The sequence below is a fragment of the Falco punctatus genome (assembly GCF_963210335.1).
Source record: "Falco punctatus genome assembly, chromosome: 4".
Classification (NCBI taxonomy): Eukaryota; Metazoa; Chordata; class Aves; order Falconiformes; family Falconidae; genus Falco; species Falco punctatus.
Genome location: NC_137583.1, coordinates 104,202,361 through 104,223,642, shown reverse-complemented (window position 1 = coordinate 104,223,642; position 21,282 = coordinate 104,202,361). Strand labels below are relative to the sequence as shown.

General features: G+C 43.7%; 1 protein-coding gene across 14 annotated transcripts in view; it reads left to right on the top strand.

The window, feature by feature from the left end:
- RARB (retinoic acid receptor beta) overlaps positions 1-21,282 on the top strand; it is a 334,649-nt gene that overhangs the window by 305,856 nt on the left and 7,511 nt on the right. For all 14 annotated transcript variants that reach the window (XM_080385080.1, XM_080385078.1, XM_080385069.1 and 11 more), the window contains 2 exons: positions 7,252-7,412; positions 14,737-14,913. In XM_080385080.1, coding sequence (XP_080241206.1) covers positions 7,252-7,412; positions 14,737-14,913 — 338 coding nt within the window. The remainder of the gene's footprint in view (positions 1-7,251; positions 7,413-14,736; positions 14,914-21,282) is intronic.

The following is a 21,282-nucleotide window of genomic DNA, read 5'->3' as shown; positions in this document are numbered from 1 at the left end:
TGGGGTCTTGGATTGGTGGTTCTAGATACCCAAAGTATGATAGCTGTTGGTTTTGCTTCCAGATGTCTTAAAATGAAAAAGAAAGTAAAAAAAAATAATCTTTCCTCTTAAAGGATACTAAAGTGAAACAATACAAATAATAATTTAAAATAATATTTTAAAAAGAATACCAAAGCTATACTTTTCAGCTATCTTGAAGAGGTATTTTTCTCAGCCTGTTATTCTGCATTAGCTTTCCAGTTTTGGTCCTACGTCTGAGTTCAGTTAGTATTGTTTTTCTTTAAGGGACTAGAAACTCCTTTTTTGCTTATTACATCTACTAATATTTCAGGGATGTGACAATAGCAGGTGCCAAGTTTTCATGTAAAAAATAAAATTTTCAGGCTGATGGAATCCTTGAAACCACAGATCAAGTTTCAGACCAGATAAAAAAAGCTGTAGAGCATCCATTTGTATCATTCATTCATATAATGAAACCTGTTCTTATAACTCAGTTCTTGATATATTAACCCCACAGTTATCCTCATACATAAATGGGAGATGTGTTGCTTTCCTCGGTTATAATAGGATATAACCATATAAATCCCCTGTGCATGAATGGAAAAAGAGAGGCCCTTAGGCTATAGGTATCAAAGGTCTCCCCTATACTTACAATAGCCTAATAAGGTTATTTTGGAGGCATAAGTAATTACTCACGGACTCCCTATAGCTAGTGATTCATTGTTCACTGCTGAAACATTTCTAAATGAATTATGTTTTAAACAAGCAAATCCTTGCCCTTCTATTTTAGGGGTGGGGGAGAAGAAGAGAACTGGAGAGACACAAAATTCCACCATTTTCTGTGTTAAAATACACTGCTTGCTAGTTAAAAGGTCCCTGATATTTGAACTGATTTAAATGTACTGTTGTGCTTCTTGCTGTTTTGATTCCATGAATGTGTATTTCCGAATTTCACATTTTGATGAAAATATTATTGTTGTCATTAATTTGATATTTGGAAAAGACTGTGGATACAAGAGCTCAGTGCAATGAATAAAACAGTTGGAGTTAACTGTCCCTGGGGATAGAATCAATCACTGTTGTAGAAGAGGGTGACATTTAAAAAAGAAACTCAGAAGAAAATGTCATGCTTAAAAAATTAGATTTAAACGCACTAGCTCCTGATTGATTTTTATTGCACTCAGATGGATACACTGATTGATTATCAGCCTTACAAATGTTTAGTACCTTTCTCACTTCTCTAATAATCAGAATAATCTAATTTTCAATGTCATTTAAGTTACCATATTCAAGGTTATAATAGATCATATTTCTAATAAAACATAGCAATTATATAATGAATAATACAAAGCTGTAAGGCTGAGTTCAGATTCACTTTCGTCAAAAAGAAAAAAAATACCACTAGTGGCTAGAAGAGCCAGCGTACGTGAAGGCAGCTGGCAGGACGATGTCCTCCCAGCTTGTGGTGCTTTCCCCCGTTGTTGAACTGGGGGTCCTGGCGCACTGGCCAGGGCACGTTTGCCGTAGCTGAACATTATTTCTTAACAGGAAACCAGGGACGGGCTTGAATTCTGTAATACATGTGCTCGCTCTGTGCCTGGGGAAAAATGATAAGTGTGCCAGGTGCTTATGAAATTTCTTCCATGATTGTTTCTCTGTGCTCCCTTTTAATTTTGATACGAGTCTGTAGAGAGATACTATCTCACTGAAATCGAGATGTTTTCTTGTGGCAGTTGTACCCGACAGCTGACATGGTTGATTTCTCTGAATCACCAACAAAATATGCAGGTTTAAATGTGTTTTGGTTTTGTACTTGAAGCCCCTTACATGACTCTGTACTTGTTATTGGCTTTGTCCAGTAGAAGGGAGAGTTTTGTGTTTGAAACGTGCTTAGCTTCCCATCGTTCTCCATATGTCAAAGCTCAGTTTTGGCATGGGAATTTGTTTTAAGATAGTTTCCTGTTCTTTTAAAAAGACTGAGCAGTTTTGCCTAAAAGAAAACATTATTTCATCTGGAAATCACGACCTACAAAAACCTATCTATTTATAACTACCTGGTGTTCTGTGTATTTTAATGCTGTTTGGCTTGCAATTGCATTGCTGTTAAAATGTGGACAGGAGCCTTACCGTTTGGAATTGATGGTGCGTCAGTTTGTCAAGCATGATTGTGTTGCTTTCAAGGTGGTGGTTTTGTTGCTTTTCTTACGTTGGAGCTGGGAAAATAGATCTCCTTGAAGTACCTCACCTCTGTGTCTGCTTCCTCCAGCTCCCAGGCACTGAGCCACATGTGATGTGCAGCTGGGTGCTGGCTTTGTCCATGGGGTCAGAAAGCCCAGTGCAGCAGCAGCAGCACTGAAGGTGCTGAGTTTCCCTTGGTTCGAGGTTTTCCAAGGTGACTGTTGTGAAAGATGTCCTTATGGACTGCCATTCGTTACCATGAGCACAGTCTGTTGAAGAGTTACGGGGACAAGGGTGACTGGTGGGGGGGGAGGGGACACATGTATCCATCCCGATGGATCAAACTTGGTAATGGCAATAAGTAAGCATTTCGCGTATTTGACTGAAATTTTCCACAGCTGCTAACTTCTGCCAGAATTAGAAATTTTTAGCAGCTGCTGCTGGAATTGGAGAAGTCAGAGCATAAAGGAGCTGTGCAAGACTTGCAAGTTTCCACCCTAGCAAGCAGCTTGGTGCTCTTGGGAGCCCTGGGTGCAGTGGCCCCACCGCCCACATCTGGCACCATTTGCCTATGATGTCGAGCAGCCCAGGCTGCCTGGTGTTTGGCAAGAGGTGGATGGCTTCCCAAGGCACGGGAGAGCAAGCCTCAGCCTGAAGGGGAGAGTTGGCAGGTCTGCAGCGGTCCTGCCTCAGCTCACCTCCTATTTTTCTTCTCATCAGCGTTCACAAACAAAAGGAGTCTTTTTGAAAACCCATGTTGTGCCCAGTGCTGTGCAATTACTGACTTGCTCTTTGTGCTTTATGGTGCTTTTGAGATTTGTTAGCTTAACAAGTAACTTCCAAAATATTTAGGGACAAGAGAAGTGTGGTTTTACAGGAATGCAAACTAACTGGAAACACAAGTAGTTGTCCTTACAGGAACAAAACCAGCTAACTAGTACACAGAGCTCTTCAAAGGTCACGAGGATCTTCAAGAGGCAAAACTGCAGTGATAGCACTTCAAGTCATGAATTTATAGCTGATTAATCATTATAATATATGAAAGGTGCTGTCTAACTATCTTCTGGGCATCTGAGGAAGCACAGATTATGCAAGTAGTTGGAAAAACTGCATTGTGAGCTACAGTTCTTCTCCCCTGGACATGTTTGTACCACCTGTGACAGAGGGGAGTACGAACACTAGCTATTCCATAGTTTTACCTGATTATCTAGAAACTGCCTAAATCTCTTGGGCTGGATCCCAGACTCTTCAAAGGCCAAGCAGTGACTAAGTTTGGTGGACCTGAGGGGCTTGAATTTAAGACTGGATGATTCCCAGCACTGTGACACGCTTGAAATGATCCCGCTCAAGCAGGAGAATTGCTGCATGGTTGCTAAATGAGAGCGTTGGGGTCCTCCGAGAGAAGCTGTTTGTGTCTTTCCTATACATAGTTTCATCTACAGCAGGTCCTGCTTTTCTTGAAAAATGCATCCTTCCCTCCTGCAGCTTTTGTGCCCTGCCCATCGCTTCAAGCAGAAGAGGGACAATGTGTCTGAGGCCAAGGAAAGCGGTGGCAAACCTGGGGTGAGGAGAACAGGCAGGATGGGACACGAGATGGTGTTCGGCCCCTCTGCCGTCAGGTTAGAGGGGTGAATGTTTGAGGCTAGGGGCTGGTCCTTAAACCTAAAGCAACAAAAAGTACCTTTGCCAGCTCACGAACCCTGCCGCGGCTGCCTGGAGGTTTCTGGGTGGGGAAGTGCAAGTCCTGGCATATGTGTCGAGGGGACAGGGAAACTGTCATGGGAAGATGGATCGAAGCAGACGTGCTCAGGCATGGGCGTGCGTCGCTCAGCCATCTGAGCAGCACTGAGACGTGGCTTCCTCACATATCAAGATACGCCTTTTTTCATTCTCTTTCCCAAAGCCACCACCTTACTTGTTTTCTTAGTTTTTTAACTTCCAGTATTTCACGCAGGGCAAGAGAGCTTCCATACTGTCCCCTGTCGGGAGCTCCTAAATAATGCAGCCATTGAGTCAGAATTTAGTGCACAAGTAATGAAATTCATAACCTGAGTTTTCTACCGCAGCATTAACTGTGACACAGATTCATCAGTGGCGTATCATCATTAAAAGGCAGTGAAATTGCATCGGGGATTGATGTGATCATATGCATGTAAAGATCGAGATACAAAAAGGTGTGATTTATGTAATGTAAGCATAAGCTGTAATCCAAAACCCTTCCCACATGCGGTGTGACAGTTCCTGTTCCCAGGGCAGTGATGGCTTTTAAATTTACTAGGTAAATGTGTGTTTATATGTTTTTATTTAACTCTTTTAAACGTATTGTTGTCTTAATCTGTTTCTCTCTTTTTTTTTTGTACTGAATTATAGTTGTAGTTGAATGTGCATAATAGTTCAACGTTATTGAAATTCTTTATATTTTTGGAGCCTGGGTGTTATATATCGGCACTTTATTGTGTTATCTTACAGGGAATATAGAAACACTGCCATGTCTTACGCAGACTTAGCAAAGACAAATGTAGGAAATGTAAAAGGTATACATAAACCAAGAAGATAAATGTTATTCAGGTTTTAGCATTATTATAAAGGCTGTCGGAATTGTAGAAAAAAGGTAACAATGAAGAAAAACTGCTCCTAGTCTTCAGGATGTGTTAATTCTCCTCTTCCTACCCTTTAGTGATTTGCACCCAAAAAGAAAGAGGACAGAGCTGGGCCAGTTTGGTGATGTGGATTGACCAGCAGCTGTTCCTCTAGTGGCCTTTGGGGAGGGGAAGGGACTTGAGGTACAGCTGCAGAGGGAGCTGTGCCGGGGTGGCACGGGAGTGTGGCGTGGTTCCTGCTGGAGTTACCTTCTGGTCTCTGGGAGCTCCTGGCAGCTGCTTCGAAGCCTGGCCTAACGTGTTTGTCTTCCACAAGGAGTTCAAAGCTATTGAGATAAGTAGTTGCTGAGGCCTCCTGTTTGGCAAATTTGTCAATCAGCTCATAGAGCTATAAGTAAATGGAGCTTTATTACAAAAGCTTATTGCTCTTTGCGGTTGTGTAGGAGTTTACATAATACTCTAAGGAGCTCTTTTATCTCTCAAGTACAGCAGTGATTAGGCTTTACTTCTGAGGTGGCAGTTTGGAGTGCTTCAGAGGTACGTGTGGGTCCTGGATGTTTTTTCAGTGCAAGAGACTGTACTTGCACTCTGCCCTGGGGTCCAGCGAACAAATCAGAGCATTGGCTTCAGGGGAATATTTGTAAAAGGAAGCGGAGGGGGGACCCAACCCGCCCATCCTAAACCTGACTACACTGGTAGCATTGAACCTTCACAAGAAGGTACCTTTTTAGTCCACCCTTCCTGGCCTCCTTTGTGTTACTCCAGACACCAGAATTGATGGTGTTTGAGATTAGGCTTTAATCCGGTGGGGAGCTCAGCATCCCAGCCCTGACCCAGCAAAGGCGTAACTGACTTCAGTGCGGGTCTGTTCACACAGTTAAAGTCAAGTTCATCCTTAAAATATCTGCTGGATAGGGGTCAGAGTTCTGTCAGCTGCAAAGTCAAACCTTTAGTGAGAAAACCAGAGCCATTCATCACATCGTGTACGTGCCTAATGGCCTCGTGAAAGAGCAACAATATTCACTGCATCTGTCCCTTGTTTTCTGTTACACATATTATTTCTGTAGATGCCCCTGATTCTGCTGCTTTCCCTGCCCACAGTTTTCCCATGTCATTCTTAATTTTCTCTCAGAAAGGACGCCCATAGGAAAATGAATCCAACTGTGTGTCATTCATTCTTGAACAGATACTGTAGGTGAGACTGGCTCAACACCTCTTCTTTCTCCTGAAATACTCACCATTTGGCTGCTCTTTGTGATTGTTTGTGGTTCACAGGTGTGTAGGAAGCACCCACAGAAGATGTGGAAATGGGTCTAGGGAATCCATAGGGGAAAAGAGCTGACAAGGAGTGGCTCTGGGCATCGCCCATTCTGCTGTGCATCTAAATATCATGAGGTTTTGGACACAAGTGAATGTTAGGATGGGGTTTATTTGTCCAATAACATTTTGTCTTCAGGGTGTTTAATATTGACACGGAGTCTTTGGGGAGAGGAATTGATTTTGCTTGGCTTTGTTGTAAAGCCTTATGCATCTGGTTATGCTTAAGATGTTAGCTTTAGCTAACAACAAGCCTCTTGATAAAGTTCACAAGTACTGGCAATACTGTGGACGTAGACTTATCTCCTGGGCACGTTTTGTAAAATTAAGCTATTTTCATTAAAAGAACAAAGAGTAGCATGGTGATGGAGCAGCTGTCATATTTTATTACAAAACACAAATATGTGGGAAATCAATTACAGCACGAGTGCTGCACAATGCATATTTCCAGTAATCCCCCATGGCCAGGGGAAGGTAGACGGCTGATCTGAGTGCAGGAGCAGATGGCAAGCAACTCTAGATAGCTTTGCTGCCATTTTTACTCTTTCAAGTGTTTATGCTTCTCCTTTGATCTTCAGATCTTGAGTTTAATGTGTTTCATCTTCTTTCATTTACTCTTTTCACATTTAACTCTCCCTTTGAATAACTTCTGCTTGGTGCATTTTGTATTAGTATGAGTTTTGTTACCTTCCGTACTGAGAGATTTAAGAGGACAGACAGTTGCTGTCTTTTTTTAGTGTTGTTCACATCCAGTGAAATACCAGCTGCATCGCTGCAGAGGACTTTGCCATTCACTGTGCACAGCTGTAATGGTACAACGGAAAAATCTCACCTCACAAAGTTACTGAGACATTTAGAGTGCATGTGAAGTTGCAGTAGACTTTCTCGGAAGGTAGATACTATAAGAGTGTGATGGCACGTCGACTACAAGCATCTATGAAACTTTGGTTTCCTCATTACCCGTTAAATTTAATTCTTACAATTAAGTAATTAAGCTTGCATTAGTATTCTCTGTGTGTATAACATTTTTATCTCCACTTAAAATAATTTATGTTTAAAATAAAAGCATTTTGCAGTGTTTTGAAGTAGAGCGACAAAAGCAACATGGGGTGATGTGAATAACCACATGAGATCTGTGTCTCTGCTTTTTCTGTAGCTGTCAGAAATGATAGGAACAAAAAGAAGAAGGAACCTTCAAAGCAGGAGTCCACAGAAAACTATGAAATGACAGCAGAGTTGGATGATCTCACTGAGAAGATCCGAAAAGCTCACCAGGAAACCTTCCCTTCACTCTGTCAGCTGGGAAAATACACTACAGTAAGTATAGTTTGTGACATTTACATTCTGGATATGCCTGCATGATGTGAGTTTTGCATTGGAGGCTTCAGATGTTTTAAATAGATGCACTCCTTGCACCTCCTTAGCCAAGGAACACAGGTATGCACGCAAATGCATGCTGGAGAAGAGAAATTGCACTTAACTATAATAATTTGTTAGTGGTGTTGTGAAAGACTGAAGGATTAATCCAGCCAAGAGACAAGCTTGGAGTCCATGAGTCAATTACATGCCATCATTCATTAGAAATTTGTTGGCTTCCAAAGACATGCTCTCTGCTTGTGCGTCAGCAAATTACAGCTTCGTAGGTGTAGAGTTCTTAAATGCTGCTGGATTACTGGTGACAGTCCCAAAGCTACCAAGGTCAAGGAAAATATGAAATGTCTAAATAAGCCAGTTTCCAAAATGCTCATTTGCAGTTTATTCCTCTTCCAATGTACTGAAATACCACAAAGCAGCAAAAATGTCTTCTGCTTTTAGAAATGAAAAATCAGCCTCCCATCAAGAAGTTCAGCGTTGTGGGAGTTTCTCCGGAGGGTGATTTGGGAAAATAGTTTTTATATATATATATATGTTGCTAAACAAAGGGAAGGTTAGCGATATGTATCGATTTCAGAGAGAAAAATCAATGTCAAGTTTGCAAATGCAGTAATAAAAGACATGCTAAAATATAACTGTTAGGTAGTGTTTAGTGTCTTGTTGGTAGAGGAATGACTGTGCTGGGCCTGCTCTTGCTGTTGGTTGTAGCAGCACTGGCTGTTTCAGAGGGATGTGCACTAGGTCCTGAAGTAGTCGAGCATGTGCTTTCGCTGCTGAGACCAGTTCAGGAGTGGCGTGGCTGGAGGAGTCTGCCTCCATGGTCCTTGTCCTCCAGCCCCAGAGATCTGGGACCAAGCCCCACAGGCCAGGTGAAATACCTCTGTCACTGGATTGCTCTCTGTTTTGAGTAAATGCTCTGCTGCTGAAACAAGTGTTTCCGAGAGTGGTCTAGGCAAATCCTTGTGTGGCATCAATATTCACTGTTTTAGCAAGCAGGTTGCTGTTTTAAGGCATACTCATCTATTTACAAAGTGCAAGGTTCAAAACTCTCAGGTCTAGGTGTAAGTCTTTGTATTTAAGTGCAAGTGTGATGTTAGAAAAAAGCATGTTTTTCATGTTGGCTTGGGAGTATTTTCACAAATGTTTATTCACGTTTGATTTTGAGAGCCACACTAAATGGTTAGTACTGGGGAAGGTGCCTGTCCTCTGCATGGTTGTCTGGTGCTAGCCCTGCTCGGGTGAGATGTAGTCAGTACAGTCAGGTAGGCATGCTGGTAAATATTGTACAGGCAGACCCCCAGGGACTAGTGCAGCATGCAAGGCTGGAAGCTTAAAAGCAGCCAGCTGGTGACATAACCAAAGGCAAAAAGCTGGAGACAGTGGAATCCATAGTGTGTTTTTTCAAGGAAATTCCTGGGTTAATGCCCTCCACCCCTCCTCTCAGTATGTGCAGTTGCATCCTCATCTTGGAGGGAATAAAATCTTCCAAACAGGCTCTCACACTCCTGCAAATGCAAGAGTGCTTCCTGAACAAGCGTGAAAAAATATGCCCAGTTCAAAGACAGTGAGTTTATGCCTTGCAGAAGAGGTGATCGGATGTCCGCAGCTGGGATGCGTAGCCAGGCTGGTATGCGTGCCAGAGTTTATTGCTTGCAGGCCACGTTGCAAACGGCCTAGCTATCCCAGAATGATCTGCTGGTACACCTCCCAACGTCGGCGTGCTGGCACATACTTTTGTGTTACCTCTGATTTAGAGGAGTGCACTCAGGTGGTGTGATGGTACTTTGTACTGGTAATGGCCAAAGATCCTGAAGGGCTGAAAGATAAACCTGGGCACCTATACTCTTGCATTATGTATTGGATGCTTAAATATCATTAATATTTTAGCTCTTGAAATGATAGAAGTGGATGAAATTGGAGAGGGTCGTCTTGCGTATCACACCCACCGCTGACGCCTTTGTCCTTGGGTTCCTCCTGACCCCCATGGTGAGTTTATGTCCCTGTTGGAATTTCAGAGCCCTTACTCCTAAGTAATAAATGGATAAATCTAGTCTGTCTATGGGTCCTGACTAACCGTGACGTGACCACGCTGTCTGAGGCTAGATATTGGTCATTCGTATCTCAGGCCAGATCGGACAGCTTGGGGAAAGAGATTTCTTTTTTATATCGTCGGTCTGTTGGAAGTCCACAGCAGTTCGCTGCACGTGGCTGAAGTCCCTGCTGCTTTGTCATGGCTTGGTACTATGCAAGTTGCTATAACAAAATAGCACTGAGAGAGCTATTTCTGGCTTACTATGAATCCTTGAGAGTGATACAACTTCCTTCAACAGCTGTGTCAAAACTAATAGTGGTGGTGCTAAATACTGCCTTCTTACTGCATTCCCATAGTCTCCGTGTGAAATGTGGAGTATTTAAATCTCTCATCTAGCTGAGGTCTGGTGACCACTCCAGCTTTTTAGGCAGGAATTCAGTGTTAAGAGCTCATTTTTATGAACACTGTCCCTGCACAGCTGTGGAAAGGACAGAGTACCACTAGGGCTGGAGTAAGGGTGGTCATCATCTCCAGCTGCCAGTCAGCCCAGGAGTAGGGGAGAAGCCTTTCTGCAGTGGCAGAGGATCCAGGAGGCGGGAGGTGTGTGCACTGGTCAGGGGAGCACAACTTGGACAACCACCACCAGCTGCTGCTGATGGAATGACAGGGCTCAGGCAATCTTTCCTTTTGAGACACTTGAAACAGAGACCAGAAGTCAAAAAAGAGAGCACACAACTCTTTCTAAATGCTGAGTCCAAGGGGAGCTAGAAGCCTGTGCCACTCTACTTTTCTTGAGAGCAACAAGCCAGTACAGGTAGAAGAGTGCCACCAGTCCTGCTTTTATGCACGGTTTTGCAGGCTGGCAGTCATGAAGCATGGTGCACTCACGCTGTGGAGCATACAGATTGCTTTTGGAACCTTAGAGGGTTTTATTTAATTCTTTAAGCAAGAGGTGAGAAGTGACCGTATTGAATCGATGTGGATTCACTTGAATTTCATGAGCTTTTGCACTTGTGTACTGATAGAGATGGCAGGGGAAAGAAGCTGCTCTGCAAGTGTGGCCCCTGTATGCCTTCAGTTACGTAAGCATTCAGACTGATTTAAAACATTATTTTGTTTGTTGCTAAAAAGAGCAAAGAATTCTAAGAGAGTGGAGTAAAAAAGACCTCGCAGAGATACAGTCATAAAAAAAATCTGTTCAAACATTTGGTTTGTGTATCTGGCTCCTCTCACTCTTGAGCACTCCAGCTTGCATTTCCCAGAGGGAAAGGTTACATGGTGGTATTTTTCCTCCATTGTGTATTTTTACCTGCTCAAAAACTATTTTGGAGAAGCGTTTTCAATGATGGGTTTTTATATCCATCTGCTCTTTAAAAAGAAAAAGTGTCCCGATCTGTAATAATTACCATACTTTGCATAGTTAATAAAAGTCTACTTAAAATAATGGGAGAATAGCACTGGTATTAAATTCCCTGGGTCGTTTGATTTAACAGTTGCATTTGGTGGGCAGTGGCAAGTATAGTTCTGCCGATGATGAGAATCAGCAAGCTGTTTAAACGTAATGGATTTCAAAAGTCCATCATAAATAGATCTGTTTTATTACTGTCATCCAGGTAAGAGAGAGTGCCTTAGTAATTTCTCTGGAGATGTCATACTTTATAGTATAATTGAGTGTAACTATACTGCTTGTCCCTCGAGACTGGTAGTATTTGTAAGTCTACAGCTCTGTTACATTCAGCCCCATGATAAAGGGGAGGATAAAACGGAAAATAATTTGGACGCTGTGGACCCTTGCTGCGGATTCTCCCAGGCAGGCTGGCTGGGTTTTGCAGGAAGAGGTTTTGCATCTGGGCAGCATTTTGTCCTTTGTAAGTACTGGGCTTAGAAGTTACATGCCTATTGTTCTGTGCCCTCGCCGAGGGGTGTCCGTGTATCTGTCTGTCTGTATATCTCTTGATGCTGGGACTGAGCAGAGGCGTGTGCTGTGGTCCTCGGTGAACTTGCCGGAGCTGGAGTACATTGCTGCTTTTACTAAAGAGGCATAGCAAGTGTTCCTGATTAGGGCAGAGTGCCCCTGTGAGCCTTGTTTCCTTTGTAAAGTGGATTTTAAAGACGGTAGGGATTCTGCTACTGTGTATGTTTCTGCGAGTACCTCATCCCGTATCGTTAATGTGGAGATAGAGCAGCCTGCGATGTAAAAACAAAAATGATGGAAAAAATGGGATCAATTTATGTGGCAAAAATGGCTGTTTAATTGGATTTCATAGCAAGGTTGGGCTTTTCCACTGATAAAGATGCCACTGGGGTGTATTACAGTATTGTTCCACCATATGTGCGCTGGTGCATAGGCCTGAAAAACATGCAAGACTGCTCCTGGAAAAGACACCCAAAAAAATGCTTCTGTAAAATATTCAGGAAAAGTCATAGCGTCTGCATCTTTTTCACAGCATGGTTAGAGAAGATCCCCAGGCAAATTTAATCAGTTTCCATTTCTGACGTGCATTTTATTAACCCCATGTTTTATTGTTCAACCTATACATTGATTTGGTTTTACATATTCAGAAATGCTGCTAAATATCTAGCTATTTTCCATAACACTTAGACCACATTAATTACCAAATAAAATGTTAAAACTCTTCCATTTGTAGCGTCTCAAAGGCGATGTGTATTAGCTCCAACGCTGAGGAATCTGGCATCCAGTGTAATAAAACACCTGGTTATTTTGTATTTTATTAACTGCCCCTTCTCTTCAGTTTGCATAATAGTGAGTTAGATTTACATTTGTTAAGATGGCTGTGCATTACTCTTAATAGAAGACATGTCAAACTTCCCGTCGTCGGTACTGCAGCATGATAAAGTAACCTCATATGATACTGATGAAGATTTCGTTCACACTTGCTGGTTTCATGCAACGTCTTTTTTTCCAGATGGATACCCTATTGTAAAATGATTTCCTGCTTTAGGCTCTGCTTTGTGTAGCTCTCCGCTATGCCATCTTTCTATGAACTGGATAAACTGCCTATTAAATTTAATTACAGCCTGAATGACTGCACATCTTGATCTTATTTTTCCTCCAATGTACTGTATTTCACCAAGGTCCTTGAGGATGAAATAAAATAAATCTGAAGGATGCATACTCCAGTAGCCGAAAAAAATGTTTCAAAGGGCATTACAATGACTGTTAACCCATTAGGTTTTTACCATTTTGAAGACAATTCTTTAGGTTTAGGATTATAAAGACATTTTCTCCTATCTTTTCTTCTGTTATTTAAAAATAACCAAAACAAAACAGAGGAAGTTCCCAGAATAAAAATTCAAATAGAAATGCTGACGTTAATGTCTTATCCCTTCAAAAGAGGGAGAGTGGGGAAGAGCACGTGTGCACCTTCGAACTGTTCAGCGTGGTTAGCATTTATTTTTTGTAATAAGGACCGATTGAATCTGCACCCTGTTGCAGTGAGGGTGAATGTCAGGCTGGCAGTGCCCTTGGGCCCATCAGGACTTTCTCCTTCACAGCTGATGGTAGTCGTGGCATCTGTGAAGGCAGTCCTGGGAGGGCTGCTAGAGCATCGCGGCCACGTCCCCTCATTGGCCTCTTCAGGCTCTGTGGCCTTCCCGTGAGCCAGAGCAAGCTGATGGCTTCAAAAGTTTCCAAGGAGGTGGACATCTGCACCATTAGTAGTGATGATGGCAGCATCACTACAGCTGTTTCCCTCTAAGAAAGTGTGATCTGTGAATGCTTTTTGATGGCTGTCTATCTGCCATGTCTGTTAGACTTTTGGGTTGAGAGTCCTCTCATTTACCTTTAATTTTAAAGTTAATTTAATGTTTTAACTTCAACCAGCTAAGACTAAGGCAGCTAATCTCATCGGCTTCCTCTGCAGCTGGGGAGAAAGCCACCATCTGAGGGGTTTTTCCCTTCCCTGCCGTAAGTACCTATCTGGAGTGGGTGAGCCTGTTTTATGGAGACGCCTCTCTTTTTCTTGGTTAGTCAACAAGCTCAGATGAGATGTGGAAGAGAGAAAATTTGCTTTGGGTTTTCCATGGCTGCAGCTCAGCACCTTTTGCAAATTCATTACAGCCTATTTTTATAGGTAAAATTCCTCTTGCAGTGCAGAGGAGACTGCTCGGACAGCGAAGGCAGCTGCAATGCACACTAAACTTGGTGCCTCATCAAATAGTGGGGGGGACCGTCCTGCTGGCCGTGTCCTAAACTGCATTGGATCAGATGCTGGTTAAATGGGAACACGCTGCATGCTAGGGCAGGAGGAGAGGAGCCTTGGGTGTTTTGGAGCTCTGTCACTACTTGTTTCTTGCCACCCCATGGGAATCACGGGTGGATTGGAAATGACTCACAAGGCTTCCCCATGACACCATCTTTTGTTGGGCCAGCATCAAATAGATCACAGCAACTTCTGAGTCAGCTGGTTCTTGGCTGAAATATTCAACTTTTTCAAGGGTTAACGGGTTATTCTGAAGGTATGAAAACATTAAGTTTAATCACAAACTTAACATGAATTTTGCTATGCGTCCTAGCAAACTACAGACTTTTCAATTAAGGCACATGAATGTATGGAAACAGTCTCTGAAAAGATGCAGCTGGAATGTCCTTCTAACACTTCAGACAGTAGGGTATATGTGAGATGCACCCTCGAATGAGCATATAGCATTCATCAGTGCACATGGTGTTTTTCTTAATGTCATATAAAGAAGTGCTTTTTAAGTCATGGGAGACTGTAGCTTGAGAAAGCTGTAAAACTCTTGCAGAGCCACAGAGCAGATAAATTAAGTAGAACCAATTTGCTAAGACCTTAAGTATGTGAAACTACGTTCCAAATACTGTGCTACTTTTTCCAGATGAGGACCCGATATTCTTGTTCCGCTGTTCATTTATATTTTCTGGAGTACAACTGAAAATTGTCTCTCTCAATGCACTTATTATATAATGGCGAGGAAGAATAATGATAGTGGCATTTGGAAATGTTTAAGTTCATTTGTGTTCCTTGTACAGATGGCCTCTGCAATCATAAGTAACAGAGAAATATCCAAGGAATTTTCAGGCGATTAATCCAAGTTTAAAACCAGCATCGTCCCAACAGCAAGCTGGAGAAAATGCCTGGAATGTTAATAGAAAGTACTTCTGGAAGGAATACTTGGTTGTTGTTTCTTTCCCTTGAAAACCATTTACTGAAAGGGATGTTGTTGGTTTATGGTGCCTTCTGTCTGTCTTTCCAGAACTCCAGTGCAGATCATCGGGTTCGACTGGACCTCGGGCTCTGGGACAAATTCAGTGAACTTGCAACAAAGTGCATTATTAAAATAGTGGAATTTGCAAAGCGATTGCCAGGCTTCACAAGTTTGACCATTGCAGACCAGATAACTCTACTTAAAGCAGCCTGCCTGGATATACTGGTATGTATTTTTAGCACCATTATTATACTACTACTGTGTTTTCTATTCTTCTTTTTACTGTAATCGACAGGGAGAGGGTGTCAAATACTGTCCTGGCCTTACGGTTGCAAAATCGAACTTAGCGGGTAGCCTGGTACAGTCACGAGCAGCACACCTACAGGCGTCTCTTATTTTTGATGAGCATCCATTGCAAAATAAGTTATTGTAGTTTGTGGATTTCAGTGTGGTTGCAAGAAGGGCACATTTTGGTATTGTGGCGCTAACATGAAATATGTGCAACTTTGGAGAAATTTCCTTATTGTTAACACCGAAGAGAGATCTGATTCTCTTTCTGTTCTCCTTCCTCCTCCCTCCAAAATGTAATGCTCTCTCTCTGTAAAGGATACTTAGAAAGACAATCTGCTGTATGACATTTTGGGAACTTGCTGTACCTGTGGTCATGAGGTGGTTTGAGGAACGAAATGCAGATCCTCAGAGTGAGGTTTCTGTAGGTTGTAGGGGGGAAACTGGTGCACCTGGAGCCCGGCAGGCGCAAGCATCCAGCACACAGATCCCCCTCCTCCTTTCACTAGTAGTGCTGCAGGCACCTGTGGAAATGGACGCTGTAATGGACTCGGTACAGATTTTAGCTAAATGTAATTACTTTTTAAATAGGCAGGCATACAGCCTGCAGCAGGGAACTATGCAGGTAGGCTTGGTGTTTTTCCCCAGACCTCGCCTTGTCACTGTGTCAAGGCAAGCTCTCTTCCCTCCGTTTGTCTCTCTCTGTTTCTGTCATGCTGACCTTCAGAGGAGCCCTCTGGGATCTCAGCATTTCTTTATTAAGACCTTAGAGGTCTTTAGGCTTTTAGTGGCAAATACGCTTTTTGTTGTTGGTTGTAGCAGTAACTTTCAGTAAAACAGGTTTTTTTCAATATATTTTAAGTATTTTCTTCAGAGCACAAACCTTCAGGTCTTCATTCAGACAAGCATGGCCAAGAAACCCATTGTAGGGTGGCTACTTTTGGCATGATACAGGAGTTTAAACCAGGGAATTGGAAGTTGAAGTAATTAATCTTGGAATTTCTGCAAGTGCATTGCTTCAAACAGGGTCATGTTGAGGAGGACGTTAACTGCTGTGACCTTTTCCTCTTGTTTTGTCAAAAGCTGTTTTGAAGAATTGCATCTAGAGGACACTGATGAAGGAGGAAGAGGGGTGGGAGAGGGGAAGGGATATTGTTCTGTGGCCTATAAAAAAGAGAAGGTTGAGGTTGCCCTGCTAAGCTCGAGAGTCGCCTATCGTTGTCCCCTTCGTCCAGGCGCTCATTCAGACTTGGCCATCTCGTCCTTACTGTGTGTGGTCCCTCCGTGGGGCAGGGCCATTCATTACCAATTGCGTGCCTGTCATCACCAGCTCTGTCCTAATAAGACAGTTACGTTCCCCTTACACTAACAGGCATACAGTAATTGATAAACAGGCATACAGTAATCGAGTGCATTCTGCCAGAGGTACAGGACGGGAACTGCTTTGTGCTTTGCTGTTGTAAACAGTAACGAATGGTTAGTTAATACAGAAACTACCCAAAAACGGTGGGGAGGAGTCAGGATATAGCAAGAATCTGCACTTCCGAACTCTAATCCCAAAACTTCAGCCCTGAAGCTGCCGCCCCTGTTTGTTGCTGCCATGCCCGTAGCTGCTGGAAAAAAACATACCCTGATTCTGTAATTGCTCGGGATCCTGCGGGCTCCTGGTGCTCTTTGCTGGGATGGGTAGTGGGAGCTTACCCCGTGAGCATGCACAGCCCCTGTTGCACGGGGTCCTGCTGGCGGCTGGCGTTGCCAGCATTGGCTGGACAACATCAAGAATTTAGGGGTAGCCTTTCTGTTAGCAGTTTTATCTGAAGTGCCTAGATAAAGGCACTTCGCAGCCTTTGATCAAAGTGACTAAATAAAAGCTTAGTTGCTAGGTTAGAAAAAGAATAATGAAGCAGGTGGTAAATGGTGACTTCATTTCAACTGATTAATGGATAGAAAGGGTCGATTCTTTAATACAATTCACCACTTTTACTTTGTGGCCATGTGGCAGCCTTCAAGCTCTAGTTAGAAATGTTACTGAGACCTGTCATTCCCAATCACCTGCTCATTCTCTTTTTCATTTTTCATGAAGCTGGAGAAGGTGACATATCTGAGCGAGCACAGTGTAGCAAGTGCCATAACTACCCATAGCAGGGATGAGCTGAGGCTTTTCCAAAACCAGGAGCAGATAGGACTCTTTGCGGCAACCACGTCTTAACTTTCTTCCGCGACATTTAGACAAGCTTTATGTGACTATTTTATGTGCTGCTTAAAAAGAAAAAGGGATAATTACCACAAGCACAGTAATGCGCAGTGCGTGCACTGTCTGTGAAATGCCCATATCCATTAAACCCACATCACCTGCATATAATCAGAATTGCAATGCAGCTCTGTATCTTTATTTAAGTTAAACTTCAGTACTTGGAGCAGTGTTTTAATAGCACATATTTCCCCCTCAGCAAGCTAGTTCTCCTAATTATGAGTGTTTCGAACGTTTTATTTTGTTGTGCATTGAGACATGGAGTGAACACTGTTCCCCCTCCTGCTGTGCAAGCACCCGCTGCTGGTGTCAGCCTGCAGTCTGCTCTGCAAGCACTGCCGAGCATCGTGTGAGCCTCGCCGGCGTGCACTCATGGTCCCGCTGCTGTGCAGTCCCCTGGACATGTCCCCAGAGCTGCCGCAGATGGGAGGATCAGCATGGGGCTCCCAGCCCAGCCAGGTAGCGTGGCCAGGCTCCCCCCACCACAGGACTCTGGCTTCGCTGTCCACCGGCCCATCAGCACCAGCTATGGGGAGTCTTAAGCATTTGTAGACCCTGCCAGGGGCTTTGCTTGGTTGGTTCCTGTGGCCGTGGGTGCTTAAACCCTCCCTTAAACAGGCTGACAAAGGAAATGGTGCCAGGAGCTTGGTAAACTCTGCTAGGTGTGTGCCAAAGGATTGTTTTATATACAAACAAGCAAAATCTCTGGAAGGGAAATAGCATCAAGCCTCGCAAGGCAGCTGAAGGTGCCAGCTGAGGATGGTGGACTTTGTGTCTGCTCTGGTGCCAAAGGTTTCGGGGATAAATATGACTAAAATTCAGTCAGTAGCCCTCGTAAAAGTGAGTGCTTCTGTCTGCTGGTACACTGGCTTGGCAGCAGTCGAGCATCCCCAGCCTTGCCAAGCTCTGAATGTGAAGAGTCCAAAGCCCAGCCTGTCTTAAATCCAGTGGATAAAAACCTGAGAGATCTCTGAACGCTAATCTTTAATAATGTCATTTTTGCTCTCTGTTGTAAAACCCTGCATGTTAATGCTAGGAAGGTATTTGTGTATGCAGAACAACCCATGCTTATGGGGTATGGCAGCGCTGTGAAGGTTTGTTCGTTGTTTAAGAGTTACCTGCTTGTTTTTTTCCTATCAGGAAACTGTCCCAGACAGCTAAGGCAGCTCGCGTCTAGCAAGAGGGTTTCTTAAAAAAAAAGCCCAGCTTGCCCTAACTAATCAGTTTAAAACGAGTAAGAGTTCTATGGTAGCAATAATTTTGTAAATGCAGCTTTCTGGATGGTTTTGGTTTTTTGCAACCTGTAGGGTTTTTGCTTTGTGCTTTGCAACTGGCTCATAGGAACCCCAGATGCTTTAAGATACAACTATCCCTTAAAACAAAGAATCCTTTAATTGTGGGCAAGATCTTTATTTATGGCTGCAAGTGGCATTTAAGAGCGGAGTGACAACTAAAATACTTGGCTTGGTTACAAAATCTAAACAATGTTGAGGACATTAGGAGTTCAGTTTAAAATGGAGAAAGATACCGTGATTTCTTATTTTGAAGTGCTGACATTTCCCATATGTTCTTCAGTGAATATGAGCTTGAAATCCGCTTTACTTTGACACTGGAAGTTTGCCCAAGAAAGGTTTAGCAGCGAATCAGCAATATCCATGGCGTTTTGCAGATCTTGATGAAGGACACAAATTAAAAAAAAAAAACAAAACCAAAAAAACAACACACCAAAAACATTTCAAATGATCTGTCTCAGAGTTTAATAACAGCGTGTTGTGGGATAATGTCAAAGGAATGCAAGAGAAACCTGAGACCCGATCACTGCAGTCAAGCTCAGTGCATCGCGGAGAGCGCACGGTTGAGCTGCATCTGCGGCAGTGCCCAGCGGAGCCGCTGCAGGCTCGGCCAGTTGGTGGCTGGCGCAGCATGTGGGTATGAAAACCTGAAGTCTGCCTTTTGCAGAAAGCCGTCCTACCTGCTGCCCAAGCCTACCAGGAGCTAAATTCCACGGGCCCTTTCAGTTTTAATGATAAATTTTGCAGGGCCCGTAGAGCTTTCCTGTGTGTGCCCGCAGGGGCTCTAGGCTGCGCAGCCTAACCCCAAATTCATTCCCAATGAGGATCCAGCCTGGCGGCCTTCCTCTGCGCTAGCCCTGGGGGCGGTGAGCTGGGAGGTCTTTGCTGAGCACCCCTAGCATGCGCCTCCAAACAGAGCGGGTCTTACGGCACCAGGGGGTGAGCACGGAGAACGTCGCAGCACGGAAGCCAGCAGCCCCTGTTGTGGCAGGAGGCATGCATTCCACCTCTGGGCTCTTCGGGGTGACCACCCCGGGGCACCACAGTCCCTCGGGACCAGGAGTCTCTGGGCAGTGCGGCGCTGGCAGCCAGTATCCAGACTTGTCCTTGGATAGAGGGATACGTATGTGCCAGCCCTGCTTGGGCAGCTGCTGGGGAGGCGGCGGGCAGCCTTCAGTAAACACCACAGCATTGCCCAATTTAGCTCCTAGTCCTGATCAGCTAGTTTGTTGGACTGGGCGTCCTGAGGGTGTGGAGGGAGGAATTTCATTGCTAAGGCTTTTCAGTTAAAACAGCACTGGAATAAAAGGGGCTGCCTTTCTCCCCAGCTGAGCGAAGGGAAAAATCAGTGCCACTTAAGAAGAGCCTTGTTCCTCCAAAAACTGGAGACCTGACGATCCCAGGCCACGCACCCTTACTGGAAGGCAGCTACAATATGTGCAGGCTTCGAATAGGAAGAGCTGCATTCCAGTTTCTCTTACGTGCCATTAGAGAAGTAAACCGAGCACCTCTTGGGCTTCTCCATGAACACGCAAAGCTTTCAAGCTATGCTTTTCTTGAAAACAACAAACTCTGTGTGTCTCTTCTGCTTTCTATACAATCCTTTTAATGACTTAAAAACATGACCAACAGAGAACTTCAGGGGAGAGCACTGCTGGTAGTTACTGCCAGCACAGAATATGGTAAATATACTGTCTCTTATTAACGGGGTGCCAGGCCTCATAATGTTAATTTCTGCTAATAATCCTGAAATACACTTTGGTTATTACATAAAACCTTTAGAGTTACCAGCAGCCTTTTAAGATCACTTACATTAGTGAGGAATTTGTGGTCAGCAAAGAATTTGAGTGCCGTGCGTTTGGATTTGTGCCTCTCTTGGTCATCGAGGCAAGTAATTTCAAGAGCTTATTCTAATTCAGGGATGGGGGAACGATGTGAAACATGCCTGTCCAGCCACATAGGGTCTCTGTGCTTCAGCGTATACCCACAATGTGAGATAAGATTATATTGCTGAGACAGAAAACAGTTGAAGAGCCTTCTGCAGAAATATACCCTGTTAAGTCTCTTAACCAAGGAATTTAAGAAGAGAAAGAAAAGCTTCCCTGTAGGTCTCTAACATGTCATGTCCTCCCGATTCTCCTCCCTGCTTATTTGGAGCAGTGTTGCCAGGCAAAGATGAAAGTGGGAGAACCAAGCCCAGACTGGTCAGCTGCCAAGTGCTGGGGCCTCTGACTCAGAGCTTCGGCAGCTATAGGAATAATTAAAATTCTCCCTGTGCTCACTTATAATCATGTAAATCTTTTTTGTTGAATCTTTAAAACAAAGTAGGATGGCTGTATGGGAAATAAATACAGTCAAGCCCTGAAAAAACGCAGCTGTAGTCTTAGCTCAGCTAATCAGCTAGACTTCTGCAAGGTTTCCTTTTATTTTAGTTTAGGGATAAGCCTTCTCCCACCTCTGATTATTTTAAACATTAAGCATTGAGATATAGATATAGATATATGTAACAGAAATATGTCAACATGATGGACATCTCTTTGATTTGATCCTTAGGGCAGTGTTGATTAATAGCAGCTGTACAAATGAGCTCGTGCCGTACAGAGTCTATCATGGGACACATCCCGGGTTTGCTCCGAGAGGCGAAAGCATTCCTGCACTCACTCTCCCTGGTCCTGCTGCCACACTGTGACAGCACTCTTGACACCGCGGTTACCCCAGAGGCATTTACTAACAAAATGCAGAGCGTCGTCGGTGTTTTATTCA